At 47.9% G+C, this 21,246-nt stretch overlaps 1 protein-coding gene across 4 annotated transcripts in view; it reads left to right on the top strand.

Moving 5' to 3' along the window:
* tspan9a (tetraspanin 9a) overlaps positions 1–21,246 on the top strand; it is a 131,246-nt gene that overhangs the window by 100,886 nt on the left and 9,114 nt on the right. For 3 of the 4 annotated variants that reach the window (XM_047033398.1, XM_047033397.1, XM_047033395.1), the window contains 6 exons: positions 6,241–6,432; positions 7,990–8,064; positions 13,167–13,268; positions 13,624–13,755; positions 15,280–15,363; positions 17,332–17,767. In XM_047033398.1, the coding sequence (XP_046889354.1) occupies positions 6,241–6,432; positions 7,990–8,064; positions 13,167–13,268; positions 13,624–13,755; positions 15,280–15,363; positions 17,332–17,403 (657 nt within the window). In that variant the 3' untranslated portion in view covers positions 17,404–17,767. Of the gene's footprint in view, positions 1–6,240; positions 6,433–7,989; positions 8,065–13,166; positions 13,269–13,623; positions 13,756–15,279; positions 15,364–17,331; positions 17,768–21,246 lie in introns of those variants that run through there. The other variant, XM_047033396.1, reaches the window with a different exon arrangement.

The raw sequence follows: 21,246 nt of genomic DNA, 5'->3' as shown, positions 1-21,246 counted from the left end.
GTAAGGTAGAGAGGTCTTTATAAAGTTGCAGTTTGATGTCAACAGTGAAATGCAACATTCCCTTCCCGCCAGTCTCTCTCACTCTCTCTCTCTCTCTCTCTCTCTCTCTCTCTCTCTCTCTCTCTCTCTCTCTCTCTCTCTCTCTCTCTCTCTTTCTCTCTCTCATCAGCCCCATGTAGGTCCTTGTTTTGTTGTCCCTATTAGAACTTCAAGGCCTGCGGGGGATCCTTCATGGTGTTCCAGGGTCTGTCACTGGCCGGGGAAATGTTGTGGGTTTAAGACAAAAGACAGCCGCCCTGTCTCCCTCCCTCCGTCTCTTCTCCGTCTCAAACTCAGAGCACTGACAAGGGTCTTTGTTGTTCTGTGCTTATTTGTCAGTTTGGTTTGTTTGTTTGTTTTTGTGTCTGTGTGCATAGCTGCCTGGGCGCTCGGCCCTCGTCGGACGTGCTTGCGTTCCGTGCAGGGTGTCGGCCCGTCCCAGAGTTCAGCTCTCTGCCGCCTGCATCTGAGCCACTCCGACAGCTGTGGTGAGCCAAGGAGACAGACTGAACCCTCCCTCCTCTCTTGCTCTCTTTATCTCCATTTCTGGCTCTGCCTCCTTGTTTTTGATACATAATTGAAGCCACCGCAGCGCCCTGTGCTGATTAAACTATCCTGTTGGGCTGCCGGAGATTCAGCCACGGGTGTTTAAAAGAGTTCTCTTTTATTTATTTATTATTTTTTTGATTTCAGCTGCTCCATCCTACTCAGCCTTTTCTTCTAATGGTGGAGGCTGGCAGGGTGTAGGGAGGGAAGGAATGAGACAGGGAAGGATTGTGTGGGACAGGTTGACCTGGAGCTTGGGCTGTCTGCCTCTCTCTCTCTCTCTCCCCTGCTCTGAGGGATTTAGAGTCACTCGCGACCGAACGGGCCTTTCAGCTGCTCTCAGTCAGACGGGATTCACGGTGTCAGGACACAGGGGCTGGCGTGTGAGCGGGGTCCTGTGCTACACTGACTAAGCTCAGCTTGTCAATCAAGTCTTTAGTGGACTTTAACCATGCAGAACCTGCCAAGGTCAGCAGGATGCTTCCTGATGAGTGACGCCTGATGCAGCCTGTGCCAAAGGCAGCAGGGCAGCAGGGCTGGGTGGAGCCATTCAGAACCCATGCTGGTACATGAGATCAGAGCAATGGGTGTTGGGGAGATTGCATAGCCCCACTTGCAAACCACACAGGCAGAAAGAACTGTGCTTTAGACAGTCACACAGTTCAAACTGGTTTGATTTCGGAGAAATCTCACACACTGTCTCAAACCCAGAGGCTTTAACCAGGCAGTATGCAGGCACATTGCTTATTATTGCAGTTTGTTGTGCAAGACAGATATAAAGAGAGAGAGAGACATACAGTAGAGAGAGACGTTTAGATAGAGCGTTGTGAGAGAGAAAGAGAGAGAGACATGTTCTCCTTAATAATTGACTAGTAATTCCAGCTTCCATCTGCTCCACAATAGTCACCCTGGGATGCCCTAGAGGTGAGTGGAAGAACCCGAGAGGGAGGACAACACGGAACGCAATAGAGAATTTACCATAAAGCAAAGAGTAGTGTCCTTCTTATTGCTCACTGTGGGTTGTTAGGGCTATGATTGCATTTCGAAATCAATGCCTTGCATTTGAGGGAAGTTGGAACACAAGAAGGGGCTGAGAAATTAAGATTTACATTCACATTTAGTCATTTAGCAGACGCACTTGTCAAGAGCGACTTACCGTAAGTACAAGGACATTCTCCCCAAGGCAAGTAGGGTGAAGTGCCACAACACAACGTCCTGTTTGCATGGCCAAGAACCGCTCAGCTACCTGACCCCCCTGCTTCACCACTCTGTCCTCTGTCTAGCTCTGTCTCTGTCCCTGTTCTGTCTCTAGTTTGTCTTTTCTCCCTCTCTCTCTGTCTCTCTCTCTCTCTCTCTCTCTCTCTCTCTCTCTCTCTCTCTCTCTCTCTCTCTCCTCTCTCTCTCTCTCTCTCTCTCTCTCTCTATCTCTCTCTCTCTTTCTCTCTCTCTCTCTCTGTCTCTCTCTCTCTCTGTCTCTCTCTCTCTCTTTCTCTCTCTCTCTCTGTCTCTCTCTCTCTCTCTGTCTCTCTCTCTCTCTCTCTCTCTCTCTCTCTCTCTCTCTCTCTGTCTCTCTCTCTGTCTCTCTGTCTCTCTCTCTCTCCCTCTCTCTCCCCCTCCCTCCCACCCTTTCTCTCTCTCCATCACTCTCGCTTAATGTCCGTGACTGTACAGTACAGTGTTGTATCTACAGAAACAAACATCTGTATTTGACACAAACAAAGATCCAATCTACACAAGGAAGATTGTGATTTTATTTGGGTGAAGATAAGCAACTTGTCGTTTGTAAATAAATTCAGTCCTGACTGATGCAGCGATCTGAAGACATTGCACCGAAGAGTTTTGACATTCTGCCTGAGTCATGGCTGCGATGGTTCACAGTTAACTGAGTTTGACAGCTGCCTGAAAGGCCTGGTTCTTATGACTCGCCTGGTAAATTGATTCGCGAAGAGTTTCAAAGACACCCTCTCTAATTTGATTTCAAACTAACTTACTGTAATTGAGTTTCAGGATGATGCAGTGCAGAAAATAGGAAACTGTCTTTTCTCTCTTTGAGTTTTAAATATTTTGAACAAACCGAAGATGTAACAGGCTGATCGACTCTGCTCGTTCCATAAGGCCCTGTTACAGGTCTCTCACAGTATGACACTATGACACAAGGTGACACCATTCGTTTTCATTCGAGGTGCTCAACTTTCTCTGTCATCATGATGAGATCTGAGTGTAAAATCAATGTTTGTTAAGTGCCAAGTGAAACCCGGCAACGCCAGAGCACAGCTGAATATACGTTTTTCCCAACAGGAAAGAAGAAGAATGGTTCAGTGCGGTGGGATGATAAAGCAGTAAAGCTGCTTAATACCTCCAAGCCGTCAGGGAGACAGCTCCCTGGTTTTATGGCTATTCCGCTGTAACGTTTCTAGGGTTGGAGTTTTCCTCAACTAACATTCTGTTTTTCATTCTACTCTCTCCCTGGAGTAGGTTTCACGATGGTGTCCTTTGTAAACACTCCTCGGTGTCACTGTTAATGCTGTCAGATCGTTAAACTGAGCTGGGACCAAATTCAGAGGGTCTCCCCAACATACGTACATAAACATGCCGTACACACACACAAATGCACACACACCCGCAAACACATCATCCTGTCTGGTTGGCCAGACTGGTTCTCAGTGACCCCTCAGAGAGGAGGAGTTTGAAGGAGTCCGACCCTTCCCAGTCCTCCGGAGCCCCTGGGGGAAAGATTGAAGTGGCATCTCGCATCAGGGTGCAGGTCACTGCAGGGACTGATAACACAGTCAGGCAGGGTGATGTGGAAACGTCTCTCTCCATCCCTCTGTCTTTCTTTCTGTCTCTGTAACATGCCTCACAGTTTCAATTACCCTGACCTTGGGCCTGGTGCAGAGTCCATACAGCAGGGATCCATTTATCCCCTTCAACAGAGGCATCCATCCTGTTCTCAGACCTCCCCACAGCACTAATGTTGTCCCCTGGACTCTCCCCACCTTCATCGGCCAGCACAACCCCGGCAGGAGTGCCAGGGACATTTGGACTCAATTGAATCTATAGCTCACCGCAAAAGGACTGTGGAATAATGCAGTCACGAGTCAGTGAAAAGGTTGGATCAGGCTGGAGGATCTGGAAGTTCGTCTGTCCTTGTCTGACTCTCTGAACAAATAGGAAAAACCTTTACAGCTGTGTCTTGACTGCGCTCATGGCTTTTATGGGGGGGCCTTGTATTCAACCGCTCGTCCAGTCCATCTCCTCTCCGTGTCCTCTTGCCACAACATTTCAGCCGCTTCTCATGCTCGCACGCAACACCGTGTGTTTCTCAGGCGTTTCAAACATTTCTCACGCTGAGAAGTAAGGGATACTTACTAGTCCGCCTATAAACAATCAATGGACGAGGCGCAGGCACATGGAGGGAAGAAGTCTGCTGAGATGATAGTTGTCTCGAATTAAACGAGAATTAAATGCCAATCACAAAACATCACCAGGTACGGTAATCTCACGCCAAAACCTTTGATCCAACTGGGGAGCCCTGCCCCGATCACATGACCTCAGAACCTCTTTGTCTTGTGACAGAGGCTCCAGTTTCAGACAGCAGCAGGCTCAAGCAGCTCAAATAGCCCAGAACCTTCTTTACCTTTCCCGGGCCCTGCTCAGCACACCAAAAGCTTTCCATTACTGCACCCGTAATGTTAACGGGATGGATTTCTTTTTCCATTTTTGCAAATGTCAGCTCGCTTCACCTTAAGCCCTGCAGTATGTATATGAAGCCTTATCTACTCATGGACGGTGGCCCACCCACAGGCCCCGCCAACCCCCACTCCTGAGTGTAAATGTCAGGGGTTAATGGTGGTGGTCCACCTCTCAGCAGGCACCACTGGGAGGGGAGTACGGGGGGGAGGGGTGAACTCTGTGACTGGTCCACAGTTTATGTCTAGTGATAGCCACAGCCTTCAGAGCTCATTAGAGACCCAGCCATCTCTCCTCACCCCTGACAAGGGACACGAGTTCACCTCTCTGGGTTACCATCTCGTCACAGGCCTTCTCTGTCACCCCCCCCCCCCCCCGCCCCCACGGCAAACTGTCAGATACACACACTCACACACTCACAAGATCACTTATAGAAGATACAAGCGTTACTCAGACCCCCCTTCCCTTTCTACATAATCTCCAGACTGCTCAGTAGCGGTGTACGATCTTGCTCTTACATATACAGTGCAAATAGTATGGGTGATATCACTTAACCTGTCACTCCCTTCAGCTTGTCTCTCCCTGTGGAGGTCTCTGGGTGTTGTTGTCAGATGCAGGGATGGTGCTGTGTGGAATACAGTAAGGTGCACTGACGAGTTCTCTTCTGTAAATGCTCTTTACACTTAGTACATGTCCAAGGTGCTATTTGTCAGTTCCATTAAACAAGTCATTTACCACGAACGCCTACTGTTACAGTGTGTGCGCACCGGATTCATTATTCATCCCATTTTAAAAACGTCGAAATTAGGCTAGCTTTTTTCCTGTGTGCGTGCATCTGTGTGTGTGTGTGTGTGTTTGAGTGTGTGTGTTTGAGTGTTCACCCCGTGTGTGTGTCCCACTGCGGGCAGCAGGTTTGTTAGGGTGTACAGCCCTGTATACATTTCTGACAGGCGTTAATGTTTTCAGGAGCACCAGTGCAGAGATGGAAAATGAGGGAAGGAAGGGTGGGGGGGAAGGGGGGGTGGGGGGGGGGTTGAGGGACAAGAACAGGGAGGATGGCAATGTGATGACATAAAAAAGTACCTAACCATATTTCACCTAATTGGAATTTCTTATTCACGGCAAGATTGCGTTTGATATTTCATTCCATTAGGGCGGAGGGGGGAAATGTTACCACTTACCTCCTTGCTGATATTTCATTCTGGTCCGCCTGCTTCCCCTGCCTGCCTGCCTACCCTGCCGTCTGGGCCTACACCCCAGCCTTGCCCTGCTCTTACTAGGGAAACATGGCTGCTGCTTCAGCAGGCTCGTCTGCCCACTCCACCAATCAGACCCTCACACCAACACGCTCACGCATTAATGAACTCGCGTTCGAGACCGGTTGGCCATCACTAGGGGTTTCAAAGACACACACACACACACAGGAGGCAGAGTGATGGAGAGTGATGGAGAATCCCTGGGGTACTGCACCCCCTAGAGGCTCATTCATGCCCTAACATGTTCTTTTGCGCTCCAGGGTTGGTGTGCCGTGAACAGCCCACATCTGGCCCTGTTCCTCTCTAATCTCACACAAAGCTTATCTGTTTATTGGCTGTAATTGGTGTAAGAGGGGGTCATTGGGAGGTGCTTGCTGATGAATGACAGGTTGACGGCCTGGTCACTACTGTGGTGATGAAGCTCCGTGTTCAGACGAGTGTGTGTTCGGACCTTCTTCCCATATGAAGTCTTCCTCTCCAATATGCTCTCAACATGTGTGTGTGTATTCATCCATAACATATCAAACTTCCTAACCAGAACCAGTTGTTGCACGTCATAACACTTTGTGGTGGAGTTTGAGTTTCGCTTCGCAGTTTGAGCGTCTCCGAGTTTCCCTCCCGATGTGTAGGTGGTGCTTGTTATTTTTAAACCCGTCTTGGTTGTGTGTGTGGTCCTCTGACCTGCTCCTCTGTCTTTCCCATCATGCAGCTGTGCGGCTGCGGGCTGCTGGGCGTGGGCATCTGGCTGTCTGTGTCCCAGGGCAGCTTTGCCACCTTCTCGCCCTCGTTTCCCTCGCTCTCCGCCGCCAACATGGTGATTGCCCTCGGCGCCATCGTCATGGTGACAGGCTTCCTGGGTTGCCTAGGCGCCATCAAGGAGAACAAGTGCCTGCTTCTGAGCGTAAGTTACTGTGATCTCCACCATCCGCCCACACTCATACACAAACACGCTGTACTCTCTCCTTGGTAAAGACATCAGATACATATTCCCTTTCTATTGTAGATTCATACACCTTGTTTCAAACCACATAAAAACATAATTTTTTGTTGCAGAATTATATCGCTAAACATGTCGGTTCCCAAAACACCGGTTTAAACTCACCCTTAAACTCACCCCGCGTCAAGTACCTCGATTGACCAACGCACACCGACAGCGTCGCCAAGTTTGAGCCGTGTGGTGAGCTAGTGACATCTACTTTCTACGGGAGTGTCCTTAGCAGAGCCTGCCCGCTAACAAGCCTGTCAGGGGAGAGCAGGCTAGCAACCGACCATGGAGTCTCCTGGGGAGAATGAGACCGCAACTTCAATGGTCTCTCACAGTGGAAGTGAACACTGTAACACAGGCTTTCAGTCATTAGACTCAGAATAATGAAGAGACCCTCGAGATGGTCTTCTTTGTGTCACTTACACTTTTTAATTATGTAGCAGTGCTAATGGCAATATGTATTTATAAAACCAGGCTGTGCTCAATTATTGAATGCAACAAAAATTCTGTTTGTTTAAAAGTGCGGCATCTGCAAAAAGTTGCACAAGAGGTTTATATGAGGTTCCATCTCTGTGTTCTAATGGTTGAAGTTTGAGGGCACTGGGGGGTGGGGGGTGGGGGGTGGGGTAGGAGCGATTATCCGTCTGTCAGTCCATCTGTCAGTCCGTTTGTCTGTTTTGGTAACCCTAAAGTAGAGTGAAGCATCAGAAACATTGTTCCTCTATGGATCAGCTGTCTCGGATTCTCTACTCTGTTGTTTCTGAACATGTTCAGTGAACAACTCGGTTTGGGTTGGATTTGTTTACTGGTCAGAGAACCTTGACAGTTTCCCCTTTTCTCTCACGAAATGAATCAATGCGAACTTAAAAGAGATTCCTTTCAAACGGTAAATTTGCGGTATATTCGTCCGACATCAAAAACATGAAAGAGAGCCGAACACACGCACACTTTCTCACCCATACACACATCTGCTACAGCAATCATGGCATCAACATCTATTTTAGACAAGCTGTTCCTAAAACTTTCAACACCAGAAGAAAATATGCCAAACATATTGGTGAGGGCTAGCCAACAGAATGTACTCAATGAGACACTGAACTGGCCACCTTCAAAATTCAATAAACAACTCTGGATATTCATACTGTGATTGCTATTTCATATGGAACTTGACACAAATAATGCACTCAAAAATAAACAAGAATTTAATAGATGTTTCTAAAACAGTCTTTCAGCTGGAAGCAGCTCCCATGCTGGGAAGGATAGATTGGGTAAATATTTAGCCGAGGAGGAGAAAGAGAGAGAGGAAACAGGGGGAGTGCGTGGAAGATGAATCTGCAAGGGAATTAAACCCCTCCTCTACCGTCCTCCCTTTTCTGACGGCACTCGCTCTCTCCCGTCTCTCTCCCGTCTCTCTCCCTTCTCTCTCCCGTCTCTCTCCCTCCCCCGTTCCCTCCGTCTCTGTCTGGCTCGCAGTTTTTCATCGTCCTGCTGATCATCCTGTTGGCAGAGCTCATACTACTCATCCTGTTCTTCGTCTACTCAGATAAGGTAAGGCGCTTTTCCCAATCCTTGTGTCTACATGCAATCCACCAGTATAGTGCCAGTTGACTAACCTGGACATGGCATGTTGAAGGATGCGAAACATGCGGAAATGCACACACACTGTCAAACACACTGTCAAACACACACACACAAAAGACGTGAAAGATTGAATGTAACATAAGCACAGCCCAGATTCTATTCAAAGTTACTGGTTTCCTTTTTAGAGTGACTTGTCTCTCAACATGAGGATTACTATTTTACCCTGCAGGGGTCAAATCAAAGTCAAAGGTTAGGCCATACTATGCAGGTCCACCCTGACCAGTTGGCTTCCTGTAATTGGCCCTAAGCTCTCTCTTAGTCCTCTATCTCCAGTGTCTGCCCAACACCTCAGATCACCATTTCTGTTGATCTCAGGGCCAGACCAGACCTATGTGCTAGCATGCAGCAGTGGGCTCTGGATGGCAGAAGCCCTGTGCTGGTATGTGAGCTGGTGTCTTTGGAAGAACATGTGTGGCATGTCAATCTCAGAAGATTATTACAGTCTGTGAGGGAGAATTGCTGTTTCCTGTTAGTACCTCTGACACAACCAAACCGCTCATGAAAAGACACATATTTGTTGTGTGGGTCAAATGGTCTAGCAAGTGTTCATTAATTTTTCAAGGGCGTTGTACATTCCTGTCTTCTTTACAGAGTTAGTTTATTTCTCCCTTCAGGGCTGAAGCGTAGGCTTTGTTCGAAGGTTATTGCTCATTCTCTCACTTAGATAAAGGAATCCATTAAGCAGCCAATCCAATCCCTGATTCTGATCTCTGTCCATCTCCCTAAAGTAAATATGGCTTGGCTTTTATCACCACATGTTAGCAGCTTAACATCCAGAACACACATTCAACAAAAACCTAGTGGGAGCAACTTCATTTACTAGTCCCACCATAACTGCCACATGTGAAGGCTGTGTGTGTGTATGTGTGTGTGTGTGTGTGGGGGGGGGGGGGGTGAATACTGTATGGGTCTGTTGCAGTATAGCTACCTCTACTGTAAACCCAGTTTGCATCCTATCCCGGTCTGTTCCTGCCAATAGCACCTGGTGCTTTACGGTCCCTGTGTCTGAGCAGAAGAGCATGCGTTTGGGCTTCATTCAGAACTAATGGGAGATGAAACGATGATGGGGCCGAGGCCCCAGAGGACATCTGTGTTGGCGAAGCTGTTACTGCAAACGATATGAGCTTACTGCCTCTTTGTTGTACTAGGGCGTCTGTATTGTGGTACGATAGCTGTGAGATTGCTATTCTTCCTTGTGTGTTCTGTGGCAGCGTATGAGCAGTGCAGCGATGAGTTGAGGCGTTTTGTATCAATCAGTGAGTGTGAACACGTGGCTTTCGTTTCTCCCTCTCTCCAGAAGATGTTGTAGGGCCCTTGCCGAGCTCTGCGATCAGAAGAATTCCTAATTCCCGTCTGCCGTTTGATCTTCAAATCACAAGGCATTTATTAGTCTTGAAGATACAGACACATCCTCATATCGGCAACCTATAAAGGCTTATCAAATAAGACACCTTCCCTCTCATGTGGTCTTGCTCACTTCCCTTCAGATCAGACAGGATGAGAGAGGATTGGCTAGGTGCATGTAAACATCATGCACTGTAAACTCCTCTCCTCTGGTCCATACCGTAGGCTGGCCCGGCACTGACCCGCCATATGACTGAAGCAGATGGCCCGGCCACAAACTAGATTACAACCATCCGTCTTTACGCTGTGACCTCATTCCAAGAAGCACCATCCCCTCAGATATTAGCTAACACCACCAGTATGCTACACAAGGCTAAACTAGCCACTTGCTATTGTACTACCCCTCACCTTTACCACGGGGGCCCTCTGCCAAGTGACACAGCCGGAATAGAGTGTACTGCCTGAACAAGAGTAGGGTATATGGGAAAGATATAGGGGCAGCTGGCTGGTGGAGAACTGCAGCAGTAGCATTCTAAATTGGGAGCCCCTCTGGTGTTTCTCTCACACTATTAGCAGGACAGTCAGAAATGCAGTATAGTTAAGCACTGATCATGCATTTTTAATCTACCAGCAATTACAGTTGGAGTCCCAGACCCCCCCCCCCCCCCCCCCCCCCCCCTCATCCAGCCCTCCCAACCTAACTCAAGATCCAGCCAAGTCTGACCCGTGGGCTTGGAGACGGGAGGGTGGAACCGGGGATGCCAGCTGGGGCTTAACCCAAACCCATGGGCCTGATGCCCAGGCTGGTGAGTGGTGCCCAGTGGGCCTCAGCCTGACTGGTGGTCCTCTGCCAGCACTCTGCGTGGGTAACCCTGCCCGTCTGTGAGTCCGAGTGGACAGGTGGTGGTGTCCCTGTCCTGCAGGGGCAAGTAGGGGAGGGTGTGGAGTTAGCAGAAACTGGAGGAGATTGGGCAGCAGGCAGGAACTTGCTACAGGAACTAGTTTGTTTTGTTGATGAATCCGCAGTGTAACTTAGACTAAGTTGGAAGAGCATGTGGAAAATGGTGTGTTTTCATGACCAGGAGAAATCCCTGTGTGCTTGGAGGAGCTGTGGGCGTGTGAGGAGAGGATTACAGTGGGGTCTCGTCGAGGTCTTTGTTAAGGTTTCCAAGTCATGTGTCTTCTCAACACATGCATAGCTGTCCTTCAGCAAGCAAAGCCCCAGGCAAGTTAGCACTAAGCAGCATTGTCAGAGACCGGGTCTCTCTGTACTTCACATGATAAGGCATCTATAAGTAACTCTCATATTTGCATGTGTGGAAGGTCTCCTGTGACTGCCTGTCAGTGTAATGCTAATGTACAATGCAGCCGGCGGTGAAGGAGAGTATGGAGAGTGGTGAAGGCTCCTTTCCACAACATGAACTGAATGCAGATGTATCTTGATACCCCTGTGGTACAGAATAAGTTGAAATAGCCCACTGTGTGTATCAAACTGAATAAGAGAACATGACAGTTCATGACAGTAGAAGCTCTGACACCTCCCTGGTACTCTCACCTGTCTATGGTGAACAGCCCTGGACCGACAGGTAACACAGGCCAGCAGCCAGCAGCCTGCCCTCACTCTGGGTCTGAAAATCCTCCAGTTGGGATGCAGCACGTTCTCAGCAGCTCGTTAGTGAATGGGCGGTTTGCAGGTATTCTGTATTCCACCAGACACATTTGACACATTTAATGTGATTTTAAGTGATGGGGGGTCTATGTTTTAACCCTTGGCTGTCAGGATGATGGATGTCATTTCCTGTCTGGGCAGGATTTATGTATCCATGGGGCATTATCATAAGAGAGATGCCTGTGTTTCTTTCGACTCTGTCTGCTGAAACTTGTTCCTAAATCTATGTCATTTAAATGTATGGTTGGGAGCTGAGAGAAATTTCAACTGGCAATCACACGGACTGCTGTTGTCGTGGCAGCATAGAGAACACTACAGTCTGCCATCACTGAACAATTGAGTTGCACAGAAAGCTGTTATCAACCCTGGAGTTAGAAAATAGGCTAACTCAACATTATAGCCCGTTGTAACTGTTCTTTCTGGAAGGAGAAAATGGGTCATGGTTGTTGGAGATCAAGACGTTTTTCTAACCCCTCAGCCGTTTGTCTTCATGCTTGTTAGTGGTAAATCTGTATCATTACGCTGCATCTCAAACCTGTCCTGTGCACAGGAAATATAAAGCCGCCTACACAGGAGTGATTGGGCTACAGCTGTGTTTGAAATCAAGACAACTATAGAAAAACTTGAAACAGAACCAGCTATAGAACCTAGTGACAGAGAGACAGAGAGAGAGACAGAGAGAGAAAGCGTGAGGGAGAAAGAGAGAGAGAAAAAGAGAGAGAGAAAAAGAGAGAGAGAGAAAGAGAGAGAGAGAGAGAGAGAGAGGGAGAGGGAGAGAGAGGGAGAGAGAAATATAAAAACAGGAAAGAGATTGATGCTCCTCTTTATCTTGCTCTTTTGCCTGCAAATGTACCATACACAAAAAGAGAGAGGGACACAGAAAGACAAGAAGCCTATTTTGCAGTGAGGGGGAGAAAAGATCTGACTGGTAATTATATTAAAGATTATAGATTGTCAATTTATAATGGTTAGGTGTGCCTGATGATACATTTATAACAATTATAGTTGATAAGATTATTATTATACTCAATCAACACAACGAATGATGTTGAATTAATGGTTGATTCAGCAAATATTTTACATCCAAATTAAAATGAATTGTAAGACTAGACATCTGCCTTTTTCCATGCTTCAAGTTGTTCTGTAGAAAATCCATACGTTATAACTGCTATGTTTACCACAAGACAGCTACCCCTCGACACACAGACACATTCCACTTTCAATGAAGCACTTTGACATCTTTCCTCTGGAACAGAAGACGTGGGTGTTGTTATTCTGTGACGCCCATAGCTTCACTGTAATCCCCCCCGCTGCCTCAGTGTGAGCAGCCTAATAACAGTTCTGAGCGGTGTTCAGCCAAGCCTCTGTCTCCTCTCCCTCTTCATGTCAGGGCTGAGATCAGAGAGGAGCAGGGAAGCATGGCGGAGCTTCACCTCCTTCCCCAGTATCTGCTTCCTGCAGCCCTGCCCCCTCCCCCCCCCCCGCCACACTGCTTAGCCACCGCTTAAGATTTCAATATGAAATAAATTGCATTCCTCCCTTCCTTGGCTTCTGGAATAACTTTGTATCTCCTGTAGGACTTGTGATCTCGCAGTGTAATTTCCCCCAATATAATTACCCCTATCTCGCTGCTCCCTCCATCCCTCTGACAGTTCCAGGGCCCGAAGGGGCCTCAGCATTGTCGATCTCATTAACACGTCTCATGAAATATTTATCTCTGTCAGACATAATTGTTGCTGATTGTAGATGATCATATGGTACGGCTGCAGACGAGGGAAATTGATAGCTGACTAGTCCAGGGGCCATGGCGATGGGATGACATCATACTGGAGCCGTGGAAGAAGGAGCTACGCCGAAACCCTCCATGCAAAAAAGTCGCATTGCGCTGACTTGGATGCCCTACTTGAATGTGCCTTTATCTGCGGTTGACACTCTTATTCTCTTTCTCTCCATCGCTCTCCGCTTCCATCTCCTTCCTCTCTCGCTCCCCCTTCAGGTCAGTGAGAACGCTAAGCAGGACTTGAAGGATGGGCTGGCTTTGTACAACACCAACAACAATGTTGGCCTGAGGAATGCCTGGAACATCATCCAGGCTGAGGTAGGACAGCAACTCGTATCACCACTCTACTCTGCCAGGTCACTTGGGTGTTGTTAGATGTCGGCGTTAGAAAGATATAGGATAGTTTCGAGGGGGGGGGGGGGGTGGGGGGGTGCGGCAGTAGAATCCACACGTACACACTTACTATAATTACATGTCGTTCTCCAAAGCTGTCTCGAGTACAGCCTTAATGGGACACTAAAAGTTGACTTCCAAAGTCTCTAAGACAATGTACTATAATAACGAGTTATAGTGTCTATAATTGCAGCACTTTACCGAGGCATTATGTTTTTAGAGTTGTCTTTGGACAGATGTCTTTTAACCTGAAACTGTGTGTGTGTGTGTGTATCCGCAGTGGAAGTGCTGTGGGGTCATAGGGTTCACTGACTGGCATGAGGCCCTGAAGGAGAAGGTGGTTCCTGACCGCTGCTGCCAGGAACACTACCAGGAGTGTGGGCGCAACTCCACCAACATGTTCTGGAATAGGGTCAGTCACTGGAAGGCATGGGCTAGGATGACTGGGTTCACTGGGTGTAGTGAGTTAGGGATGGCAGGGCCATAGGGAGTGGGACTCTGGAGGGAGGACACTGCAGGGCATGGGTGGGCTCCAGGGGAGTGATGACCAGAAGCCTGGGGACAGGACGGTCATGGAAGATGGGACAGCAGTGCACCAGACCAGTGGTTCTCAATCCTGGTCCTATAAAATAAATGGGCTTGATAACGATCCATTAATTTGAATCAGGTGTGTTTGAGGAGGGAAACATCTTAAACATGCAGGGCAGGGGGTCCCGAGGACCAGGATTGAGAACCACTGCACCAGACTACCATGACACCTGGGCTAACGCAAGGCATTTTGAAGAGAGAAATCCAGTGTTTTGTATATGCAGAAGTTGGTTTGAGAGTCACAGTGTTCCAGCATAAGTGGATTGTGCTCCAAGGGGATAGAAATCATGTAAATACATTTAGAGTAGTTCCCTCTGCAGTGTCTGAGGATGGGAGTGGGGATGTTTTGAAGGATTGTCTTTTTTTGCCCCTAAGCTTCTTACTTTACATATTGGTCGCCATTTGAATTGCTGATCTCGTTATGCATACAACAGAAATAATCTTTTTCCCCAGACCTTCCAGAATCCCCTGCACCACCTGTCCAATCTCTTTATACTCTCCCAAGAGTTATTTATTTGTCAACCAGCCAACCATGGAATAATATGTCATTTTATCCTTATTAAGTAATTAAAAGTAAGAGAGCATCCTATTGGGGTTTGTAGTTCTAAAACCTAGTGTGTAATCCAGCCAGCAGGGGTGAACTGATAATGTCCTAACTACATGTCCCAGCATGGACACAGTCTGTCACAGACATCCCATCCTCCCTGTGTGAGATTCTGCTGACCTGCAGATGAACTCTCCAACTAGCTGTATCCAGCCATGTGGCTCAGACACAAACTGGTGGGCTGTTGGAGAAGATCCTCTTCTCTGTGAGAAATATTTCATGTTCTCTCAACTCAATTGAGAAACAGATCGCACTAAAGTGCTTCCCCTGCACGGAGGTTAAACAGCAATCCATATCTATCAAGATAGCACCTTGTTTCTGTCAGCTCCATTTCCCCCACCATCCTCCCTTTATCCTCTGTCCTCCCTCCACCAGCTCCCCTTCTCCCCAGTCCTCCCTCCACCAGCTCCCCTTCCCCCCAGTCCTCCCTCCACCAGCTCCTCTTCCCCCCAGTACTCCCTCCACCAGCTCTCCTTCCCCCAGTCTTCCCCTCCATTCACCAGCTCTCCTTCCCCCAGTCTTCCCCTCCATTCACCAGCTCTCCTTCCCCCCAGTCCTCCCTCCACCAGCTTTCCTTTCCCCCAGTCCTCTCTCCACCAGCTTTCCTTCCCCCCAGTCCTCCCTCCACCAGCTCTCCTTCCCCCCAGTCCTCCCCCCCGTCGCCATGTCCACCTTCTTCCTGTTGTGTCACATGGTGCTGTTGTCCTCTCTCGCTCACCCCCAGTGGTTCTCTTCTGTCCACAGGGCTGCTATGAGAAGGTGGAGGAGTGGCTGGATGACAACAAACACCTTCTGGGAACCATTGGCATGTGTATCCTGGTCGTGCAGGTAGGTCCCCCTCACTGTGTGCGTGTTCCTTCTAGAAGAAGCCAAACTGGTAATGAGGAGCATCCTGGGTAGGAGGAAAGACACCCACACATCAGGAAACAGTGAAGCCTCTGTCTGCTGCACCCTGCTCCTGTCTGAAAGCATCAAAGATACCTGGCGCTATGCCCAGCCTATACAAACACACACACACACAAACACACACACACACACACATACGCACACACAAACACACGCACACACATCAGGCACTGATATAAGTCTTATCTCCCTGTTTCGCTCTCTTTTTTTTCTGCCCCACAACTTTATAACCCATATATGAAATAAACACTCACCAGACAGGGCTCAGTTAGTATTTAAATGACTGTCACTCAAGATTCAATTAATTCCACTTAACCCGAGTAGTTAAACCAGTTGAACAGTCCCAGGTTTTCATTTTTTACATGAACAGTTTAGGCATCTGATGGTCTGACTCTGACGGTTTGTATTGGGAGGCGAGTCTGACACACAGTGAGATGTGGAGTAGACAGCAGGAGTAGACAGCAGGAGCAGAGAGCAGGAGTAGAGAGCAGGAGTAGAGAGCAGGAGTAGACAGCAGGAGTAAACAGCAGGAGCAGACAGCAGGAGTAGAAAGCAGGAGTAGACAGCAGGAGTAAACAGCAGGAGTAGACAGCAGGAGTAGACAGCAGGAGCAGACAGCAGGAGTAGACAGCAGGAGTAGACAGCAGGAGTATACAGCAGGAGCAGACAGCAGGAGTAGACAGCAGGAGTAGACAGCAGGAGTATACAGCAGAGAGCAGGAGTAGACAGCAGGAGTAGACAGCAGGAGCAGACAGCAGGAGTAGAAAGCAGGAGTAGACAGCAGGAGTAGACAGCAGGAGTAGAGAGCAGGAGTAGACAGCAGGGGCAGACAGCAGGAGTATACAGCAGAGAGCAGGAGTAGACAGCAGGAGTAGACAGCAGGAGTAGACAGCAGGAGCAGACAGCAGGAGTATACAGCAGAGAGCAGGAGTAGACAGCAGGAGTAGACAGCAGGAGTAGACAGCAGGAGCAGACAGCAGGAGTAGAAAGCAGGAGTAGACAGCAGGAGTAGACAGCAGGAGTAGAGAGCAGGAGTAGACAGCAGGAGCAGACAACAGGAGTAGACAGGATGGTCCGGTTTGGTCCCATTTAATCCGTCGGGATGACACGAACAGTCTCTTTCACAACCAGGCCCTTCACATACATAATAAATACATGGCATAATGTAGAACAATATTTACAAATTCTTAAGCAAAATGTCCTACTTGGTTGGATGTTACCCGGTAGGGATTCAGTTTACCTGTCAAAGTGTTGTGGCAGATGTCTGTCTGGTGACTGTGGGGGATAGTGGAGTGTGCTTGACATCCACTTAGAGTCTCCTTAATCAGCCCTGAGGAGCCTGGTAGAATACAGCAGCATGGAGCTGTAGTGTTCCAGAGCCTAATGTCTGTGGTTGCAGGCCTGCCTCAGCATTCCATCTCTCCCATCTCTGGCTCTCTCTCTCTGGCTGTGGTGGGTACAGTGATGGCTGTAAGATCAGATCCTCTTCTAGTTGGTTTGAGGTCAACGTTGACCCCCCTTATGAGGGCTATTTCTTCATGGAAACCATAAAGAGACCAATGTTCTGCCAATGTTCCGGTGTGTCACATATCACTCCGTCAGTGAGGTTGAAAGCAGGTTGTGTTTAAAAACCTACTGTGTACAATTGTAGGTGGGAGCAAAAAAAAATTGGCGCTACACTAAACAAGTACTGTTAAAAGCACCCAACAGCTACATAAGCAACAACCTAACACACATGCATGCACACACACACACAGGTTTGACAGAGATCCTAATGTCAAAATCAGAATCTGAATGGGATTTATTCGCCATGAAAGTTTGCACAGACAAGAAATTTGCTTTGGCAGGAAGGTGCATACAATAAACATGTGTCTCTCTCCTCACCTCCAGCTCCTGGGAATGGCTTTCTCCATGACGCTGTTCCATCAGATCCACAGAACGGGGAAGAAGTATGATGCTTAGCGCTGAACGGTCACACAAACACACACACACACACACACACACACATGAAGAAGAGGAGCCCCACTGCCCCATGGGATAAACTCTGGATGACAGCCCCTGCTTTCCTCCCCTTGTAACCCCCTACCAGCCACCCTGTTGTCCCTGTACAGACACCAGCCACGCCCCCCCCTCTCCCCTGCCCTCTCCATTCACCTCTCATTTTCCAAAGACAACCAGGAACTGGAAAATGAGGGGCTTCTATCGAAGGCTGGAAGATTCTCCTCTCAACGTCATCTCTGTGTTTTGGCTTGGATTGTGATGAGCCTGGAGGCTTTACTAATGCCCCCCCCCTCCCTCCCTCCCTCTCCCAACCCCCCCCCCCCCCCCCCCCCTCAGCTGTGAGGCTATGAGAAGACTGGGCTCCTACCAACCTACAGATGTAATGCAGGCTCGATCGTGTTTCATCCTAACATTAACTTCCTGTTGCCCTTCTCATTGATGAAAGGATTCACCATAGCATGCTAGTTTTCTGCTCTTTGAAATGACTTTTTGTTTTGGGATGCCATATCATTCTTCTTTTGTTCCAGTTTTCTTTTCTAAATGTTGATGTCGTTGTATCCTGTAGAATGGACACGTTGATGAGTTGATTCTTGTTCCTGATCCTGGGAGAGGGGACGGAAAAAAACACACGTGTGTGTGTGTGTGTCTGTGTTTACTGTGGAGTCAACCACAATGAAAGAAAACAAGTTTCATATACACACACACACACACAGACAGGCACAAACCCATACTAACTTGCAAACAGTAGTCTTATCATTATCACCTGCCATGTCAACTGCTAGTTTGGTTTCCCTCCCAAGATTTGTGAATGGTACATAGGAAAGGAAGACTGGAAGACTGGAGCGTTTAGCTGGTTCCCATCAGGCTGGGATTCTAGAAGCTTCCCCAGCTCTCAGAGGAGCGAGGCGGAGAGGGAGGAAGGGGTTGTGGCGGAGTGTTTTAGATCACACTTTAGCTGAACAGACACGTTAGCCAAGAGTGAGAGAGAGAGGGACTGGAGAGGAAGACGGCATTCAAGAAGAGAAGAGAGGTGGAAAGATGCGCTAGGTCTCCAGACGTCAGTGGGCTCCATTGATCGTGGGAGCTGAGGAGATGGATGTTTCACATCCAGAGAGATTTATTTTGATCCCCTTTCCCCTCTCTCATGCATCTTTCCTCTTTTTTAGCTCCAACGTGGCAAACACTGCTCACAGTTGTCATCTCATTGACATTCCTGTTTGACTACAGACATTCTGCAGCTCAAGTCAGGATGCTGCTCCTGGAAGGGGACGGGGAGGGGTGGAGGAGAGCTTGACAAACGGAGGGTTGTGGAAGGGGGGGCAAAGGCAAGGCCCAATCCCAGGCAGGGAGTGGAACATGCGCTACATCACAGCTGTATTTACCCGCTCTATTTTGAATCCGCCCTGTAGAATACAAGACGCCTGATTCTCTTTAAGCAGTGATGCCACAAGAGGCTGGAATCTGGAGAGATGAGTGCTGAAGCAGTTTGCCTTCAAACAGTGTGACTGTGTGTGTCTGTGTGTGTCTGTGTGTGTGTCTGTGTGTGTGACTGTGTGTGTGTGTCTGTGTTTGTGTGTGTGTCACCATCAAAAAGAGAGGAGGCCAGCTGAACTAGAGTTTTGGTTATTCACGATCACACAGAAATGAAAGAGTTGAATTGTAATGGGACCAGAGGTGTGCAAGTTCTCCGAGTCCTTCTGGAAGGCAGGGAGAATGCAGACAGGATGAGAGCTCTTGACACTGCAGTGCTGCTACATTAGAAGTGGAGTGTGGAGGAGACCGAGAAAAGATAACCAAACACAGATTAGACGCCTTGTGAACAACACTCCCTCTCAGTATTGACTTCTTCAAGTCTTCGAGCCACGTTGCTTCAGATGGCGGTCGTGGTGGCACTTGGGGAGCTCTACACATCACAATGCAGCGGCGAACCTCTACATGTGATTGTTTCCGCAAAGAAGGGAAGAACGGCCAAAGGATGCGATCATCTCATCTGCCAGACTGCCTGTGATTCACTTTGCCCCACTGTTCACACACAGACGCACACACACAGACACACACTCAGGTGAACATGACAGTTGCTGATGTAAAGTACAGGCATGAGTGGTCAGATTCCCTCTGGGCCTGACTGCCCGGTTGCCTCTACAAACACTAGCACCAGGCAACATGGAGAAATCACTTGTATGTGTGTGTTCATGGATTGCACATGTACACATTCTTGTTTCCCTTCTCCTCCCTGGAGTCTTGCAGGTTAGATTTGAGGGAAGGGGGTAGTTCCACCACTCCCATAGACATGACTGGACATGAGATAACACACTTACATACACAGGAAGGAGGGCTCCTCTTGTGTTTTGAAAGTCTGACGCGAGATGGTTTGAAGTTGTCTCATGATGCACAACAGGATGAAAGCAGAGCCTCACTGTGTTATAGTCTTCAGCAAGATGATGCAAAAAATAAAAAATTGAATTGAGGGGGGGGGGGGGGGGGGGGGGGTGGAAAGCTTTTACAATATTGATACATCAGACTTCAGGGTTCTTTTGATCCAAAACGGAATATGTCCTTCCTACAGCTGACACTGTCCTCGCTGAACAGACGAGTGAAAACATTGTTCTGTTCTTCAGAAGGAATCCAGTAGTCTTTTTCTCTCTTGCTCTCCCATTGATGTGTTTTATCAAAGGCATCCATGTTGTTTTTTTTCGTGTATAGCAGGGCCACGGCCTGTCACTTTAACTGAAGTGTTTTAATGTTGTTGTTCATTTTGTACATTTTGTTGTCATTGTTTTGTTTGTTTTTATACAATATGCAGTTTATCATGTTTTTTTCTTTCTCCCATGTATTCATTTTGTGACTGAAGTTGAAGTCTGCAGCTCCTTTTGAGATCAAAATCATGAACGTGTTTGTTTGGGATTATTAGACATGTTGCAGATACAGAGGTGATGTCACAGAGAAACTTTGAGTTGGAATCTCTCCTGTTTAATTTCCTCTTCCATGTGCAAGCACCTTTCTGTCTTAACGTCGCCCCAGGTGTCTAAAGTCCCATTTGGATTGAGACAACAGAAAGCTGAGCAGGGTTAAGGAAAATCAAGACAGCTGACAGATTTTGTTTTGCGTTGCTTCCATATTAACCCATCGTGTACATTCAGATGTGCTCTGACTGCAGTATCTCTGCTGCTGGTACAAAAGCCCATCTGGTCCTCTGTATACGCAGTCAGGTTATACTGAAGGACATATTGGAGCCCAGTCATGTCGATCCCTAACTTGCCTGTCCAGGTTGTAAATATACACATTTACAACTGACATGTTTTGCAGTTGTGCACATGCCAGAGGACAACATATTGTCATGTATGTATGTGTACCTACTGGAATCCTCTGCCCAGTTCAGTACCAAAGCAGGGTTTCATGTAACTTTGCTAAACACCCCCCTTTTCTGTCTGTACAGCTCTGGAAGTCATTTCTAAGACCTGGATGTGACCTGTTGCTCTAGTAATATGTGTTGTTCTTTTATTCATCATCTTTTTCTTTTCCTTTTTGATAGAGTTGTTTGCATTTGTACTTTTGAATTCAAGAGCAGTGTAATTAATAATTGTCAAAGTGTTTTTTGTTAGTACTGTACTCACACTTTTAACTGACAATGTTGCAGCTTGTAAGAGATACATTTGATACAGTTCCATGGAGTGAGACTGAGCGTACACATAGTCCGGCTCAGACATTAACATACTGCCAGAAGAAAATGGAGGTGTGTGTGTGTGTGGGGGGGGGGGTTATGTTCGCTGTGAGAAGGATCTGGAAAGTTGCAGCTCATTTCTA

The sequence above is a fragment of the Hypomesus transpacificus genome, chromosome 14 (assembly GCF_021917145.1).
Source record: "Hypomesus transpacificus isolate Combined female chromosome 14, fHypTra1, whole genome shotgun sequence".
NCBI lineage: Eukaryota > Metazoa > Chordata > Actinopteri > Osmeriformes > Osmeridae > Hypomesus > Hypomesus transpacificus.
This window is presented reverse-complemented; position numbering and strand designations above follow the sequence as displayed.